Source organism: Staurois parvus, unplaced genomic scaffold, assembly GCF_062004578.1.
Source record: "Staurois parvus isolate SC_StPar_1 unplaced genomic scaffold, SC_StPar_1.0 ptg000011l, whole genome shotgun sequence".
Lineage (NCBI taxonomy): Eukaryota > Metazoa > Chordata > Amphibia > Anura > Ranidae > Staurois > Staurois parvus.
In genome coordinates, this window is record NW_028317807.1 from 29,254,253 (window position 1) to 29,273,154 (window position 18,902).

Consider the following 18,902-nt stretch of genomic DNA (forward strand, 5'->3'; position numbering starts at 1 on the left):
ACCTGACTGTATATACAAAAATGCTTGTTTACACTAAGCAAAACTTATTTACTCACCTTATATGCTTGAATTAACATATAAATAACACCAGGGGCACCATGGCACCAGTGTACTAGCAGATCTCTCTTGTCTCCAATGCACGAAGGATAGTTTCCAGATGGGAACTTCAGCTGGTTGACGTAGTCTACACTGGGATGGACAAGGCTCTGCACCTTTTCGCTGCTTACATTACACATAGCCTGAAGTTAAAAAAATATATATTTTTAATCATGTCTGCAACTTAACCACTTCAAGTCTGGACACTTTCACCCCCTTCCTGTCCAGGCCAATTTTCAGCTTTCAGTACTATCACACTTTGAATGACAATTGCACGGTCATGAAACACTGTACCCATATGAGTTTTTTAGCATTTTTTTGAGACACGTAAAACTTTATTTTGGTGGTATTTATTCACCACTGGGATTTTTATTGTTTTGCTATATAAATGAAAAAATGCAAACATTTTGAAAAGAAAAGTGTTTTTCTGATAGAATTTTGCAAATAAATAATCTTTCTTCATAAATCTTGGCAAAAATGTATTCAGCTATCTTTTTAGTAAAAAAAAAATAACTCAAATTAGTTTATAACCAAAAATTATAATGTAAAAAAATTTTTTTACACTTTTATTTTTATATTATTTATGTTTTGTTTTTTTACATACCGTCATGCTAGCAGTACAGTGTCACCATACTGACACTGTACTACTTGTGGGGGGCGATGAAGATTTTTTTTCCTTTTTTTACACTGATAGCTTTTACACCCATAAAGGCTGTAAAAGCAATCATTTCTCCTTCTCTCTGGCTGCATTGTTGCAGCCATTGAGAAATACTGTGAGAGCTGTGATTGGTCACAGCTTGTCACATGGTACAAGGCTGTTGTGAATAGCCTTGTATCATGTGACCTCTGTGATCATTCACAGATTTCACAAGTAGTAAGCAATGATGTCAGAAAGTGACATCCTGTTTACTACTGTTCCTGTGATCCCTTATTGGCCAATCGTTGATCACATGAATCGAGACCTCACACAGAGGTCCCGTACAGCGATTGGTGTTCCGCTGTGTCCGCACAGGCAGTGAATGCAGAGGCCATTTATAAATGGCCAGCCGCTCCTGCACTGCTCCCGTCCGGCAGTTTATGTACATGGGTAGAACAGGAAGTGGTTAAAATACAGGATTATAAGCCAGGAACCATGGAAATGTTACTACACAGAGGTATCCCCCACCAATCCTACAGCAATCTAAAGATTTCCCAAACCCACCACCTGCTGATAAAAATATGTATTGAAACACAAGCTAAGGCTTATATGTAAGGAGACAATTTTATTTGTGAAGTTGGTCTTCAGTATTTTTAAAGCAAGTATGTAAAGAAAAATAAAAGTCCATTTGCAAGTTAATGTAATAATTTGCTAGTATGCACTGCAAATGAACACATTATGGCATACTTACCTTAAAATGAAGCCCTCCAGTAGTAAGCTGCCACCGGTGACAGGGCTTCCATCTTCACCCGGTCTTCTTTCCAGGTTTCGTGGGCTTTGGCTGTATGAATGGCTGAGTGGAGATGATGTCACTCCCTCGCATGTTGGTGGGAGTTATGTCCACGCACGTACCCCTTAAGGTACAGCAGGAGTATGCTGTCCCTTTAGAGTGCATGTGCCGGTGATGTCGTTGGCTGCATTCCGTGCAAATATCACCCATATAGTGCAAGTTTAAGAGATATTCGCTGTACCTCCAAAACAGTCAATTTTCCAAGTCCAAAACATCTTTGTTTCATGTACAAGTTTTTTGCATGTACCCAACTTCCCTCTCAGGATGAGGCACAGCAGCAGTTTGGTAAAGTACTGCTGCTATCTACATTTATGTGGAATCACAGAGATAATATAAAAGAAGCTCTGGGGTTTTAATAATTTGTATAATTAATGGAGACCTATCACAAACCTGGACAATACAGTACTAACTTAGCATAAGATACAAATCTGCATAAGCAAAGACTACTTATAGTGAAACCTATTAACCTGTAGATCCAGAAACAAGGCAGATGTTGCAAACGGGACTTTTTTTTTTCCCCTAATGCAGAGATTGCTTTAAAGCAAAAAAAATGATTTGACTTTAGAACCACTTCAACAGGAGCTGTACCAGTGCTGGTACTGTACACTGAATTCTGAGTCTTTTCATATATTTATATAAATGACCTCTGTAAGCCCAACATCACCATCCAGGGAGCTCCTAGCTTGTTGAGTAACAATGGCATGGCATGGAATAGTACAAGTTGTACCATATAGTAAACTCACCTGCATTAAGTAGTAGTAAATTCCTGCCAGGCCATGGGCTGCTCCCACATAGTGTTCTCCGTACCATTCATACATTAAGGGGCTCTGATTCTGTATTTGTTTGTGAGCTGCCATGTTTTCTCCAGATTTTATCACAATGTCACAAACCTGACAAAAAAACCCCAGAAATCTTAATCAGTTAGTATATCATTCTAGTTATAAGAATAATACCACCCCCAAAGACCATAGTCACATCATTTCACCATTAAAGCTAACAATAAATGTCGCTGACCACACAACTCATAAAACTAAAAAGGTATGTGCAGTCAGCTGTTTATTACTTTTATCTCCTCTTACCTTTCTCAGCGCACTTTCAGTATCACATACAACTCCACCTCCTCCGCTCCTCTTCCTCTTTCTGTTGGGGTGCCCTAAGGTTCTGTTCTTGGGCCCCTCCTTTTCTCTCTCTATACCTCCTCCCTGGGCCAACTGATAACCTCCCATGGCTTCCAATACCACTTCTATGCTGATGACACCCAGATCTATCTCTCCACTCCCCAGCTCACCCCCTCAACCTCCTCACGTATCACAAATCTACTAAGCGACATATCAGCATGGATGTCACATCACTACCTCAAACTCAATCTTTCAAAAAGTGAGCTTGTAATATTTCCTCCTCCCCGATCCCCCACTCATGACTTTACCATTAAGATCAACAGCACAACCATTTGTCCTTCCCCTGTCAGGGTGCTAGGTGTAATCCTAGACTCTGACCTCTCCTTTGGGCCCCACATCCACTCACTGGCTAAATCCTGCCGCCTCAACCTCTGGAACATTTCCAAAATCCTCCCCTTCCTGACCAATGACACCACAAAACAACTCACCCACGCCTTGGTTATATCCCGCCTCGATTACTGCAACTCCCTCCTCACTGGTCTATCATTACACAGGCTATCCCCCCTTCAGTCTATTATGAATGCTGCTGCTAGACTCATACACCTTACCAACCGATCAGCGACTGCTGCCCCTCTCTGCCAATCCCTTCACTGGCTTCCAATAACCCAACGTATAAAATTCAAAATACTAACCACAGCTTACAAAGCCATCCACAACAGCCTACCCCACCTCCACCTAAGAACTGTACTTGAATCACCTGTACCAGATTATCCCCCACAGATATCACCTTTTGTATCACCTCCCCCTTCCTTTAGATTGTAAGCTCCACAAGCAGGGCCCTCATATTCCTTCTGCACTGAAATGTATTGTAATTGTACTGTCTCCCTTATATTGTAAAGTGCTGCACAAACTGTTGGCGCTATATAAATCCTGTATAATAATAATAATCTTCATCCCAAGTTTGCTTTATACAAAATTTGTGCTAAGAAAAATATAGAGGCCGGTGTCCTCTCAGGCTGATATAGTGACTTCAACACATGCATTCAAAAAGTATGTAAATAAAGGGGCTGCTGCGCTGCCTGCTAGTGACCCAAAGAATAAACTAATAAACACCCTCCTGAGAATCAAACCCAATGTGTAATTGAAAAATTCTGTGGAAAAAAATATAAGTCAACGCATAGGACAGAAGCTTGTGACGTCTTTTCTGGTGCATACGGGAGCCACCATCTGTGTTCACCCTGCTTTTCCCTTAAATGCTTGTAATAGGTTCTGTGAACCCTGTATCTATGTGAGTGGCATTTTTTTATTCGTTTTTATGGTAGTAAAGCCTTACTACACTATGAGGAGTTCCTTGTTCCTTATCTTTTGAGCACCTATCCATCGGAGTGGGGACGTAAAGGATTGTTCCTGAGAGTGCCTGGAGAGACCTGTGGAAGCAGAGGATCCAGTGGCATTAACATTGAGCGCATGTTGAACTATATTTTCTATGTGTCAGCTGTTAAGGTGAGTGTGGATGCCTGAAGGTGGAGCAGCATGATAAATTTGCACACTTGTTGAAGTCACTGGTGCAATACTTTAAATACTGGAAGAAAAAGACTGTTATATCACATTTGGATTGCATTTTGCACTTTATAAAGTGTTATCTATGATTAACCATTTATCTCTTTTTTGTATATATTCACTAGGGCTGCTTATCTTTTTTTATTACGCACTTTTTGTGAATATCTATCCCAGCTGAACATTTACTTGATTCATCACATATTTATTCCAATGATTGCTCAGCCAGGCATTTGTTTTATAATTTAACCACTTGCCTACCGGCCACTTATACCCCATTCATGCCCAGGCCAATTTTCAGCTTTCAGTGCTGTTGCACTTTGAATGACAATTGCGCGTTCATACAACACTGTACCCATGTGAAATTATCATTTTTCCACACAAATAGAGCTTTCTTTTGGTGGTATTTAATCGCCGCTGTGTGTTTTATTTTTTGTGCTATAAACAAAAAAGCACAAAATTAAAAAAAAAAAAAAGTTTTTCTTATAAAATATTGCAAATGGGTAATTTTTCTCCTTCACTGATGTGCATTGATGAGGCAGCACTGATGGGCACTGATGAGGTGGCACGGATAGGCGGCACTGATGAGCTGGCATTGATGATGCTGCACTGATGGGCAGCACCGATGGACGGCACTGCCTGATGGCACTGCTAGGAATAGAGTGGCCAACACTGATGGGCGGCACTGCTGGGCACAGGTGGGTGGCACTGATGGGCACTGATCATCAGCGCCGATCTTTTCGTTGACAATTGCTGGTTATCGACACTACTTTCCTCACACTGTGACAGCGTGAGGAAAGTGCAGCCGATAACCAGCAACTGTATTTACCTGGTGATCTGCTGTGTCATTGGACACATCTGATCACGTGGTAAAAGGCCGCTGTGATTGGCCTTTTACCACATCACATGAACAACTGTGTCCATAAGACAGAATGATCATGGAAATCACCGGGTGTGCGTGCCCCTGGGGGCGCAAAGGAGGCCACGTTTTCACACTTTATGTTTCAGCTCAGCTGAGTGTTTATTACAGCTCGACCAGGTGTTTACTGCTATTGTGATCGTGTTTTCTTTCTGATATACGTTTCAAATATTTTACTGTTCTTGTTTTCTAAACTTTATTCTTCAGCTCAGCCGGGTGTTTATTATAGGTTAGACAGGTGTTTATTGCTACTTGATTATGGATTATTTTTCATGTATGTTTCACATATCATTAGGATTTAGTGGCTCTGACAGTTTTTTTTTTTTGTTTCTTTACGGTTAAGTTTATTTACTATTGACTTTATTTGTTTCACAGATTTATTCAATTACACATTGGGTTTGATGCTCAGAAGTGTGTTTATTATTAGTTTATTTTTTGGGTCACTAGCGGGCAGCGTAGCACTATTCTTGGGAACACATTTTAGGTGCTTCCAGCAGCTTATCATTTATTTGTGGCAGCACATGAATACTATATCCTTAAATAAAGGAGTTGGCCTTTGCTTTGACTTCACTGGCTGCATGCTTATTCCAATTCAGTGACTCAAAAGTACGAAAGTTGGGGATTCAGAAATAACAATTTGGCAATTAGCATTAAGCAAGAAGGTCAATAAAGGAAGTATCCATTTTTTAGCACAGATTTTTCTTAAGGGTGATTACAAACTCCATCGGAGAGGTTTCATATCACTTCATGTTGTGTAAACAGAGCAGGAGCTACAGAAAATTTATACAAAAGAGGGTAGGTTCCAAAATAGCCTTTACCAGGACAGATGTTTCCATTGGAAGCCTCCATATTCCTGGCCTTGATGTCACCATGAGGACTGGCATGAGACATGGAGCCTGCATGGTAAGTGCCAGAGTTCGGTGTTGTATTCCTAGCACTGACACCAATAATGGGCACTATATTTCTCCTATTGATTAATGAGCTCCAAGGATGGGGCACCATTCCTCTCATTGACTACTGATACTGGGACTTTGAATACTCTGATTTTCCAGTGACTGGCACTTACTGCCACCCTGCAATTGGCTCCTGCCTTCCAGGTTGCATTGCAGTGGTCAGTTTACAGTAACCAGCAGCACATAATTTGGGAACCACTACAATAAATCAAAGTAATGTATGAATCTCACATTAAAGTGATGATTATGACATAAAACTGGCTCTTACCTGTTGGATATACTGGACAGGTATCTTTCCGTCCCCAAAATGCTTGTTGATAAACAACAATGTATAAAGGTAGCCCATACGGCCATACACGAGTTCATCTGGTAGCTGGGAGTCCAGCTTCATCACAGTTGGATGCATCTGCAGTACTCTACAAGAAGCAAAAATCACATATAATATATAGAAATATAATTAATAAGCATTTGTTAATTTGAAGCCATGTGAAAAAGAGGTTAGGGGTTATACATGTTTTTTTTTTTAATTTGGAAGTTTTAAAGCATATGTTAAAGCAAAAAAAAAGACATATGCACTGCATCTCTTCAAAACATGCACATTTCCTATATTGTATTTCTGTAAAGTCACTGCAAGTACAGAGAATATGAAAAATGCACTCGGCTCTTAAACTTTGTGAGCAGAATTTTTGTGGACTGAGTGGTGTCAGCCCTACCTGTTGTCTTTTGCTAAACCACTTCCACTCTCAGATCTCTATGTCATAAAGGCTAATCATTCTGTAAACCATTAAGAACTAGAAGGACTTTCTGAGAAAACACAAGAAGAGTGTAGAGTAATATACAGTAATATACTAATGCATATACTAATAATATAATAATGTATATTACTGTTCTATTGCTGTAAATGTTTCTTCCATGATTTCCTTACTTTGTAATAATTCATAATTCTTAAATAGAAGAATTAAAAACAAAAAAGAAGAGTGCAGCAAGTAAACGAAAAAAAAAAAGTCCAGTGTAAATTGACTTGAAGGCAGAGGCAGTTTACACAGCAATGCGAACAATTCCACAGCATTCTCTAGTTATTGGAGGTGTCCATTTCTGAATACATCTTACAGCCTGTGAAAATAGTGGAAATACAGTATGTGTGGTGATTCTGCACTAGGTGACGTTGCAGCAACACATGAAATCATAGCCACTCTATAGCTTTGTTCACATAGGGCACTCATGGAGGGCTGTGTTTACCCCCATGGGGATACACAGGTGTTCTGTGCATCCTTGTACAGGCAGTCCCTTTCATGTCAATTGGGATAGAGCAACTGTACAGACATAGACGATGCTCCCAATCTGACATCTGTGCGGGTGCACGGCCCAAAACGAACCAGTGTGCACTCAGGACTGAACATCCTTTGCAACTCAAATGGTTACACTGTTCCTGCTCTATTAAAAAAAATGCTACACATACACACCAGTAAAAGGAGAAAGGGAATGCATTTTGTCATGTGAAAGTGGGAATGGGGAAACGCTATTCATTTTGGCCTCATGCACACTGCAGCTCAAAGTAGCTGCTGCTACGGGCCTTTAAGTTGCTTTGAGCCTTTATTTTTCTCTGCCTGTAAACTCCCCTCCATGTTAGCTTATGTGTCCATGCACATTATAGGTATTTTCAGGACTCTGTCCACTTTTAGGCGATTCTTGAAAACCTATCTCTTCAGGTAAGCCTATCCTCCCTTCAGCTAATAACCAAATCTTCTATTTCTCTCATGAGTTCATCCGTCAGTTATTACCTTTTGCTCCACCAGCATCTCGCTATTATGTTGTAAGCTCCAAGAAGCAGGGCCCTCCTAACCCTCTTGTATTGAACTGTATTGTTGCTGTATTGTCTTCCTTTATTTTGTAAAGTACTGAGCAAACTGATGGTGCTATATAAATCTTGTATAATAATAATAATAGTTCATTGGTTTAAACTTTAAAATAATTTTAGAAAGTCTAAAATCAGAAACTACGTGGTATATTCTATTAGCAAGAAAACCTCCATGTGTGTCTGACTGCCCTGGGATGAGTATGTGTACAAGGATTTCCAACTTTACGCTTACTTTTCTGACCTGCATACTTGTCCCGAGTCTGAATCAAAGTATAAAAAACAGATCATAAATCATTACAGAGAGACAACTAGCATCTACAGGAGACGATGAACAATAAATATACCCATGTTTCTATGAGGAAAGGTGTACTCCAATATAAAGAGTAATACGGCTGGATACCAGAGTAAGGATGCACGCCATCTCTTACTGATGTGTATCCTGTATATACGACTATAGTGTGTTACCTGAATGTCATCTGCTCAGAAATTTAATTACAGCAGTTCTAAATGCTTTTATTACTCTGTATCACTTCTTTGTTGAAATCAATAAAATTTTTTAAGTGACAAAAAAGTAATACGGCTTGTATTCAACAAATTAACGCTGAAGAGTCACACTAAGTTGTTCAGCAGTGCCCCCTAGTGATGAATACCAATCTCGTCTTTCACAGCTACCACCTGTTTGAGAGCTGAAAAATCAATTTCTTACAGTTGGCCTCATGCAGATTGCAGTTCAATGTATCTGCTCCTACAGGCCTTTGAGCTGTTTTGAGCCTTTGTTTTTCTTTGCCTGTAAACTCCCCTCCATGATAGCCTATGTGTTCATGCACACTATAGACATTTTCAGGAGTTTAGTGGCAGGGAGGTTTACAGGCAGACAAAAAACATCACTTGTGCATTCAGGAGAGGAACTTTTAAGGATAAAAAACTCAACTCTAAAAGTGCATAAACGCATATTAGTGGGCATTAATGTCGGGCAGTTAATGTCGGGCAGTACAGTGGCTAAATGGCTAGCACTTCCGCCTGGCAGTACTAGGGTCACTGGTTCGAATCCCAACCACCTGCTTGGAGTTTGCATGTTCTCCCTGTGCCTGCGTGGATTTCCTCCGGGTACTCTGGTTTCCTCCCACAAAGACATGCTGGTAGGTTAATTGGCTCCTGTCTAAATTGGCCCTAGTAAGTACAATATATGTATGTAAAGCGCTGCATAAATTGACAGTGCTATACAAGTACCTGTGATAAAATAAAAAATAAATTAATATGCATTCCCACATTAATGCATTGTAATAGCCAGAATTTAGGGCAATAGAATGCATTAAAGAAAGACGTAGGAACGCGCATTAACACAAATGCAAAATGCCGGCTTTTAATCGTGTTCTTGATGCTGTCAACTCCTGTACAGGAAAAAACTTTGAGTTTACAGTGTGAATGAGGCCTTAAAGTGCTAAATCAATGTAATCTTTTCATCTTCGTTTGTGTAAACAACATATGCATACATTACTTACTATACACTGAGGTGAACGTAGTAAACATCACTATGTGCTGGGTTCTTTTCCTTTTATATTTTTGTAATCAAAAGTCTGTATAAAAGGTGAAAGAGGTGGAAGGCTGATGAGGACATCACAAACAACTACTATTCTTTATGCAAAAACATGTTCAGTGCATAAACATTTATAAATGCTGTTATAGCATTTATCGATGTGTAAAAGTGTGCAACAAATATGTTTCTGCATAGACTTCTTCTCTGTCTTCTATCAATCATTTACTCTAACAAGATGATGACGAAATAAGGCATTGAGCGTGAAGGGAAATGTATGTTTTTTTGGTCATTTTGTTCCCCCCCACTCCATGTTGTTTCTTGTATTCCATTTTGATTAATTGCTTTTGTATTATACCCAGAATGAGTTAATGAAAATATGAAGACGTGCATGTAAAAGCTGTGTATGTGTTATAGAACTGTACTCACAATATTCTTTTGTTTCTTATCTTAGCTTTGGAAGAGGCAGGGATAGTATCAAATTATTTTTTTGTACTAACACCACCTGCTTCTACTATGATAGTTAAAAGTTAACCATTTTTGCTCCATGGGAAAATTTAAATTGTTCACATACACAGCCTTGACAAGTATCCAGTAAAATTCCATTCTGTGATACAATATAAAGGGAGTATAATGAAATAAAGATTTAGATTGTTCTTTGGAAGCTGGTGTGCGTGGATTTCTTTCTCACAGAGAACAGTCTCTTGAGCTCAACGGGGGGCCCAAACCTACCAGTGGTCATTAGAGGCACAAATCCCTTTCAGAGCGGCCATTTGAAAAAGACTTTGGAGTGGCAATACAAGTCTGATTATTGGCAAAGAAAGACTTTTAGATCCAGCCTACCAAAAATCGAGCCATGTATCGATGATCCAACATATCTTAGCCCATCAGATATTGATAAACAGAGACTGGAAATACGATCATAAAAAGTCAGTATCAGTATTTTTTTGTTTGCTTCTTTTAACTGTTCCCCCAAAAATGAATATGTTTTGCAAGGATGCTACAACCTGGCCACAGACTGGCAATTTTGTTACAGATCAGAATGTCTGCAGCAAGCAGTCAGCTGCGTAAGGAAGTCAATCACAGAGATGAATTCTGTTTAGTTTGATCAAGTGACCTATGTCTATGGGTACCATACCCTATAAATAAATATATATATATATATATATATATATATATATTCTGATTGAACAATCTTTTTTGGACCTATCAGCTATGTAGTGCAAGAGTCTGTATTATTAGATACTAATTGAATGGATTGTTTAGGTGTGTCCTCATATAACATAATTTGGGTAATCTAAATAGAGTGTACAGGGTATGGTCAGTTTTAGAGAGATTCAGTTGCAAATCAGATCTGGATGTCTCACCTGTTCACACAATCATCTGCCTCCTGAGCATTTCCCAGTTTATGGAAAATAACAGATGCCACTGCGCTAGGTCCAGCATCTCCACAAAGGAAAGTGACATCTCGTTTGTTCAAGCAACGTAAGCTTTTGGTGGCATATTCCTGTGCTTTCTGCAAGTATGATGGATCCCCATACACCTCAGAGAGGTGAAGATACAGTAAGGAGATTCCTATAAGAGGCAGAGAACACATTAAGACCTCATGCACACAGAGTGTTTTTGCAGCCACTTTTAGGGGCGTTAGGTGTTTTCTTACTACTTGTAAACTGCCCTCCATGTTACACATGCACACAGACTTCTAGGAACTTTTAGTGGAAGGGGCGTTTACAGGCAGGAAAAAACCCCCCCAGGGCCAGTACGTCCAGGAGCAGCAGCGTTATGGCAGAAAAAAGCTTGAAGCATGTAAATGTGTGCTAACACTAGACGCGTTTAAGCATTATTTCATCTTAATGGCCAGAAAAAAATATTATTCTGGCCAATTAACCACTTGCCTACCAGGCACTTATACCCCCTTCCTTACCAGGCCAATTTTCAGCTTTCAGCGCTGTCGCACTCTGAATGACAATTGCGTGGTCATGCAACATTGTACCCATATGATATGTTTATCATTTTTTTCTCACAAATAGAGCTTTCTTTTGGTGGTATTTACTTGCCGCTGGGGGTTTTATTTTTTGCGCTATAAACAAAAAAAGAGCAAAAAATAAAAATAAAAAAAAAGGTTTCTTTGTTTCTATTATAAAATTTAGCAAACAGGTAATTTTTCTCCTTTACTGATGTGTGTTGATGAGGCTGCACTGATAGGCAACACTGATGGGCACTGATAGGCAGCACTGATAGGCAGCACTAATGAGGTGGCACGAATAGGCGGCACTAAGAGGTGGAACTGATAGGCGGCACTGCTGAGCACTGACTGGCGGCACTGCTGGGCACTGACTGGCACAACTGCTGGGCACTGACTGGCAGCAATGCTGGGCTGCACTGATGGGCACAGGTGGGTGACACTAATGGGCACAGGTGGGTGACACTGATGGGCACAGGTGGGTGACACTGATGGGCACAGGTGGGTGACACAGGTGGGTGGCACTGATGGGCACAGGTGGGTGGCACTACTGGGCACAGGTGGGTGGCACCGCTGTGCACTGGTTGGCTGCACTGCTGGGCACAGGTGGGTGGAACTGGTGGGTGGCACTGCTGGGCACCGATCATCAAGGCACTGATCATCAGTGCCCTGATGATCGGTGCCAATCCCTGCACTGACAGCGTGAGGAAAGTGCAGCCGAGAACCGGCAATTACATTTCCATGTGATCAGCATGTCATTGGACACGGCTGATCACGTGGTAAAAAGCTGCTGTGATTGGCCTTTTACCACATCACGTGATCAGCTGTCCGTAGGACACAGCGATCACATAGATCGCCGGATGCGCGCCCCAGGGAGCACGCAGGAGAGCGCGTCATATGACGCCCTCCCAGAACTGGCCGGCCACAGTGTAGCCGTCATTTGGCTATCTGCGGTCGGCAACTGGTTAAATGAATTAACACCCAAGCGCTTGATACTTGTAAATGCGCCTAAATGTTTGTAAAAGATACTTTTACAAGCATCAGGCATTCTTTCTGTAAAATTGCTGCTGCCAGGAGGAAGGCTTCTAGGAGAAATGCAGCTCTGTCTTTAAAGTAAAACATACTAAACGTTCAATGCATAAGTTTACTGCAGGTGGTGAGTCAAACATTCATTCTCTTGAAGAGCTACAGCATCACTGGGATCTGATGCTTCCCATGTGTGAGATATTGGTCCCCTGCAGGCTGGTGAGGTTTCAGCAGGAGGTATACCAAACATGAGGTGTAGGTATACCTCCTAACTTCTTAAGATGGGAGCGAGGGACACCTATTAGCAAATGTATGTAGGCATAAGACACACTCCCTGCCATGCCCTCTTAAAGGAGAATTAAACAAAAAAAAATGCTTTTTTTTACCATTACTATTCATTTATACTGGCTTTTGAAGTATACAACTGCAACAATTTAGACACTGGATGAAAGGTTTAGCACTGGGAAACACATTTTTTTAAAGATATAGTGTATAGTGCATTTTATGTACAACTATATACAGTTGCAAGAAAAAGTATGTGAACCCCTCGGGATTACATGGAGTTTTGCATGAATTGGGCATAAAATGTGCTCTGAACGTCATCTAAGTCACAACAATAGAAGAACACAGTCTGCTGAACATAATACTACACAAACATTAGATGTTGCCATGGTTTAATTGCACATAACATGTAAACATTCACAGTGCAGGGAGGAAAAAGTATGTGAGGCCCTAGCTTAATGACTTCTCCCAGAGCTAATTGGAGCCAGGAGTGAGCCAACCTTGACTCCAATCAGTGTGATGATATTGGATGTGTTGCTGACAGCTGTCCTGCCCTTAAAAAACACACACCTGTTTTGGGTTTACTGGTTTCAAGAAGCACTGTCTGATGTGAACCATGCCTCGCAGAAAAGAGCTCTCAGAAGACCTACGATCAAGAATTGTTGACTTGCATGAAGCTGGAAAGGGTTACAAAAGTATCTCCAAAAGCCTTGCTGTTCATGTGTCCACGGTAAGACAGACGGTCTACAAATGGAGAAAGTTTAGCACTGTTGCTGCTCTCCCTAGGCATGGTCATCCTGTAAAAATGACTGCAAGAGCACAGCGCAGAATGCTGCATGAGGTAAAGAAGAATCCCAGAGTGTCAGCTAAAGACCTACAGAAATCTCTGGCACATGCTAACATTTTTGTTGACACATCTACAATAAGGAAAAGATTAAACAAGAATGGAGTACATGGGAGGACACCACGGAGGAAGCCATTGCTGTCCAAAAAGAAGATTGCAGCACGATTGAAGTTTGCAAAAGAGCACCTGGATGTTCCACAGCACTACTGGCAAAATATACAGTGGACAGATGAAACTAAGATTGAGTTGTTTGGGAAGAACACACAACACTATGTGTGGAGAAAAAAGGCACAGCACACCAACATCAAAACCTGACCCCCACTGTAAAACATGGCGGAGGGAGCATCATGGTTTGGGGCTGCTTTGCTGCCTCAGGGCCTGGACGGATTGTTGTCACTGATGGGAAAATGAATTCCAGAGTTTATCAAGACATTTTGCAGGAAAACGTACGACCATCTGTCCGCCAACTGAAGCTCCGCAGAGGATGGGTGATGCAACAAGACAATGACCCAAAGCATACAAGTAATTCAACAAAACAATGGCTGCAACAGCACAGAATACGCCTTCTGGAGTGGCCCAGTCAGAGTCCTGACCTCAACCCGATGGAAATGCTGTGGCATGACCTTAAGAGAGCGATTCACACCAGACATCCCAAGAATATTGCTACACTGAAACAATTTTGTGAAGAGGAGTGGTCCAAAATTACTCCAGATCGTTGTGCAGGTCTGATCTGCAACTACAGGAAACGTTTGGTTGAGGTTATTGCTGCCAAAGGAGGGTCAACCAGTTATTAAGTCCAAAGGTTCACATACATTTTCCTCCCTGCACTGTGAATGTTTACATGTTATATGCAATTAAACCATGGCGACATATAATGTTTGTGTAGTATTATGTTCAGCAGACTGTGTTCTTCTATTGTTGTTACTTAGATGACATTCAGAGCACATTTTATGCCCAATTCATGCAAAACTCCACGTAATCCCAAGGGGTTCACATACTTTTTCTTGCAACTGTAGATCAGAACAAAATGAGGAAAAAAGAGGGACAGAGGGACTTTGCTTCAAATTAGGGACAGTTGGGAGGTATGTGTGGGATATTATAAGCAGTGCTTGTGGTTTTTCAAGAGAGCTAAAATGTAACTCACCTTCTGCCACCGCCATCACACAAAGACTCTGTTTTATGTTTTTTTACTGTAGCAACAGAGTTGCTTTTTGCATGTGGGCCAACAGGAAAATGCAGTAATAAAGTCTTTGCTTCATAGTCCTCGCTACTTCTGCCCAATCCTTTCTCTGATTTGCTCTCATGCAGTAAAACAATATGCTGATTTATGAACTCACAACAAAACCAGGAACACACAGGACATGAGTAGAAGGCCATGGTGCTCTAAGAGGTGGCATTTTCCTGCATACTTGAAATCTCTTTCTAGTTCTGCCTCTGTACCTATTTAAGGTTTACCTGACCAGCCTGTGTACACCGTGAAGTCTCTCGGATCTGCAGATTTCAAACCATGTTCCATTTGTTGTAGAAGCTCTTTGATTTTATTGTTCAATTGATTTTTAAAATCAGGCGTCAGCTATAAGTAAAAGTAAGTTAGCTGTTAGTGAAAAATGGCAATTTGCTGAAAAATGACTAACACAAATTTGACACCGGGCATCAAGGAATCATGTGTTTTGCCCGTGCATAACATAGCAAAAAGTTCATTGAAAGTGTATGTCTGGCCAAAATAAAAACACATAATCAGTACATCTTTGCAATACAAACACATTTCCAATGTTTTATCCAGTGAGCTTCTGACCACCTGTTTACCCTGACAACAGTGCCTTTGTAGCACTGAAATTAAGCGCATACTACTAACATAAATGTGAGTGGAATATAGTACATTTTAAAGAAATAGTTCATAAGGATTAAGCACTATGTTTTGATTATCTTTTTTGGCATCTAATCTGATGGAGGACAACTAGAGCAGTGAAGGAGACCCAGACCCATTGGATAGTAATCCCATCTCATCACAGTCCAAATTAAAGGGACACATGCTTTATATGACCTCACTTAACGATTTGGTCATATACAGTGAGGTCCATAAATATTGGGACATCAACACAATTCTAACATTTTTGTCTCTATACACCACCACAATGGATTTGAAATTAAATGAATAAGATGTGCTTTAACTGCAGACTGTAAGCTTTAATTTGAGTGTATTTACATCGAAATCAGGTGAACGGTGTAGGAATTACAACAGTTTGCATATATGCCTCCCACTTGTTAAGGGACCAAAAGTAATGGGACAGAATAATAATCATAAATCAAACCTTCACTTTTTAATACCTGGTTGCAAATCCTTTGCAGTCAATTACAGCCTGATGTCTGGAATGCATAGACATCACCAGATGCCGGGTTTCATCCCTGGTGATGCTCTGCCAGGCCTCTACTGCAACTGTCTTCAGTTCCTGCTTGTTCTTGGGGCATTTTCTCTTCAGTTTTGTCTTCAGCAAGTGAAATGCATGCTCAATCGGATTCAGGTCAGGTGATTGACTTGCCCATTGCATAACATTCCACTTCTTTCCCTTAAAAAACTCTTTGGTTGCTTTTGCAGTATGCTTTGGGTCATTGTCCATCTGCACTGTGAAGCGGCGTCCAATGAGTTCTGAAGCATTTGGCTGAATATGAGCAGATAATATTCCCGAAACACTTCAGAATTCATCCTGCTGCTTTTGTCAGCAGTCACATCATCAATAAATACAAGAAAATCAGTTCCATTGGCAGCCATACATGCCCACGCCATGACACTACCACCACCATGCTTCACTGATGAGGTGGTATGCTTAGGATCATGAGCAGTTCCTTTCCTTCTCCATACTCTTCTCTTCCCATCACTCTGGTACAAGTTGATCTTGGTCTCATCTGTCCATAGGATGTTGTTCCAGAACTGTGAAGGCTTTTTTAGATGTCGTTTGGCAAACTCTAATCTGGCCTTCCTGTTTTTGAGGCTCACCAATGGTTTACATCTTGTGGTGAACCCTCTGTATTCACTCTGGTGAAGTCTTCTCTTGATTGTTGACTTTGACACACATACACCTACCTCCTGGAGAGTGTTCTTGATCTGGCCAACTGTTGTGAAGGGTGTTTTCTTCACCAGGGAAAGAATTCTTCGGTCATCCACCACAGTTGTTTTGCGTGGTCTTCCGGGTCTTTTGGTGTTGCTGAGCTCACCGGTGCGTTCCTTCTTTTTAAGAATGTTCCAAACAGTTGTTTTGGCCACGCCTAATGTTTTTGCTATCTCTCTGATGGGTTTGTTTTGTTTTTTCAGCCTAATGATGGCTTGCTTCACTGATAGTGACAGCTCTTTGGATCTCATCTTGAGAGTTGACAGCAACAGATTCCAAATGCAAATAGCACACTTGAAGTGAACTCTGGACCTTTTATCTGCTCATTGTAATTGGGATAATGAGAGAATAACACACACCTGGCCATGGAACAGCTGAGAAGCCAATTGTCCCAGTACTTTTGGTCCCTTAACAAGTGGGAGGCACATATGCAAACTGTTGTAATTCCTACACCGTTCACCTGATTTGGATGTAAATACCCTCAAATTAAAGCTGACAGTCTGCAGTTAAAGCACATCTTGTTCGTTTCATTTCAAATCCATTGTGGTGGTGTATAGAGCCAAAAATGTTAGAATTGTGTTGATGTCCCAATATTTATGGACCTGACTGTACACCAGATGAGGACAAAACTGGTGGAGATACACAAATGTTGCTTTGAGTATATCACAAGAGGGGAATTGAGGAGCACCGCATCTTTACAGTATAGTGGCTACAAGATAACCACGGACTTTATGTGCACACTGGTATATTTGTTAAAAAGACTTATTTTATTTATTTTGTTTTGATCTGCTCTCCTCTATGGTTGGTTGAATGTAAACGGGCCGTCTGCCATCTGATCCAATCCGCTGGATGGAAGAAGAACTGATCCCCATCCATCTGTCTTTAGTGGATTTGATTGGATTGGATGTAGGAGGCTGTAAACAGACATGTCAGACAGACTTTACACCTGCCGCTCCATAAAGGAGAATGGACGTTCCGATTGGGTCCGCCTGAAAAACGGATAAGTGTGCCCAACTGGAATGTTCGTCTGAAATGGGCCTGAAGGCAACATTTTTTTTTTTTTTCATTTTAGATAGAAGGGAGGATTTTATGTGATAAACCAACACAAAGTGGTACATAATTGTAAAGTGAAAGGAAAATGATAAATGGTTTTCAAATTTTTTTACAAATAAATATCTGAAAAATTCAGCCCCCCTGAGTCAATACTTTGTAGAACCCCCTTTCGCTGCAATTACAGCTGCAAGTCTTTTTGGGTATGTCTCTTCCAGCTTTGCACATCTAGAGAGTGACATTTTTGCCCATTCTTCTGTGCAAAATAGCTCAAGCTCTGTCAGATTGGGTGGAGAGCATCTGTGAACAGCAATTTTCAAGTCCTGCCACAGATTCTCAATTGGATTTAGGCCTGTACTTTGGGTCATTCTAACACATGAATATGCTTTGATCTAAACCATTCCATTGTAGATCCTGCTGTATGTTTAGGGTCGTTATTCTGCTGGAAGGTGAACCTCTGCCCCAAGTGGAAACAGGTTTTCTTTTAAGATTGCCCTGTATTTGGCTCCATCCACCTTCCCATCAACTCTGACCAGCTTCCCTGTTCCTGCTGAAGAAAATCATCCCCACAACATGATGCTGCCACCACGTTTCATGGTGGGGATGGTGTGTTCAGGGTGATGTGCAGTTTTAGTTTTCCGCCACACATAGCGTTTTGATTTTAGGCCAAAAAGTTAAATTTTGGCCTCATCTGACCAGAGCACCATCTTCCACGTTTGCTGTGTCCCCCACATGGCTTCTTGCAAACTGTAAATGGAACTTCTTATGGTTTTCTTTCAACAATGGCTCTCTTCTTTCCACTCTTTTATAAAGACCAGATTTGTGGAGTGCACGACTAATAGTTGTCCTGTGGACAGATTCTCCCACCTGAGCTGTGGATCCCTGTAGCTCCTCCAGAAGTTACCATGGGCCTCTTGGCTGCTTCTCTGATGAATGCTCTCCTTGCCAGACCTGTCAGTTTAGGTGGACGGCCAGATCTTAGTAGGTTTGCAGTTGTGCCATACTCTTTCCATTTTTGATTAATGGATTGAACAGTACTCTGGGAGATGTTCAAAGCTTGGGATATTTTTTTTTTATAACCTAACTCTACTTAAAACTTCTCCACAAC

General features: G+C 40.9%; 1 protein-coding gene across 3 annotated transcripts in view; it reads right to left on the reverse strand.

Moving 5' to 3' along the window:
* Positions 1-18,902, reverse strand: part of LANCL1 (LanC like glutathione S-transferase 1) — a 49,348-nt gene that overhangs the window by 13,198 nt on the left and 17,248 nt on the right. For all 3 annotated transcript variants that reach the window (XM_089672209.1, XM_089672210.1, XM_089672212.1), the window contains exons 3-7: positions 15,093-15,210; positions 10,890-11,097; positions 6,399-6,546; positions 2,327-2,473; positions 57-239 (exon numbers count right to left, since the gene is read on the reverse strand). In XM_089672209.1, coding sequence (XP_089528335.1) covers positions 57-239; positions 2,327-2,473; positions 6,399-6,546; positions 10,890-11,097; positions 15,093-15,210 — 804 coding nt within the window. The remainder of the gene's footprint in view (positions 1-56; positions 240-2,326; positions 2,474-6,398; positions 6,547-10,889; positions 11,098-15,092; positions 15,211-18,902) is intronic.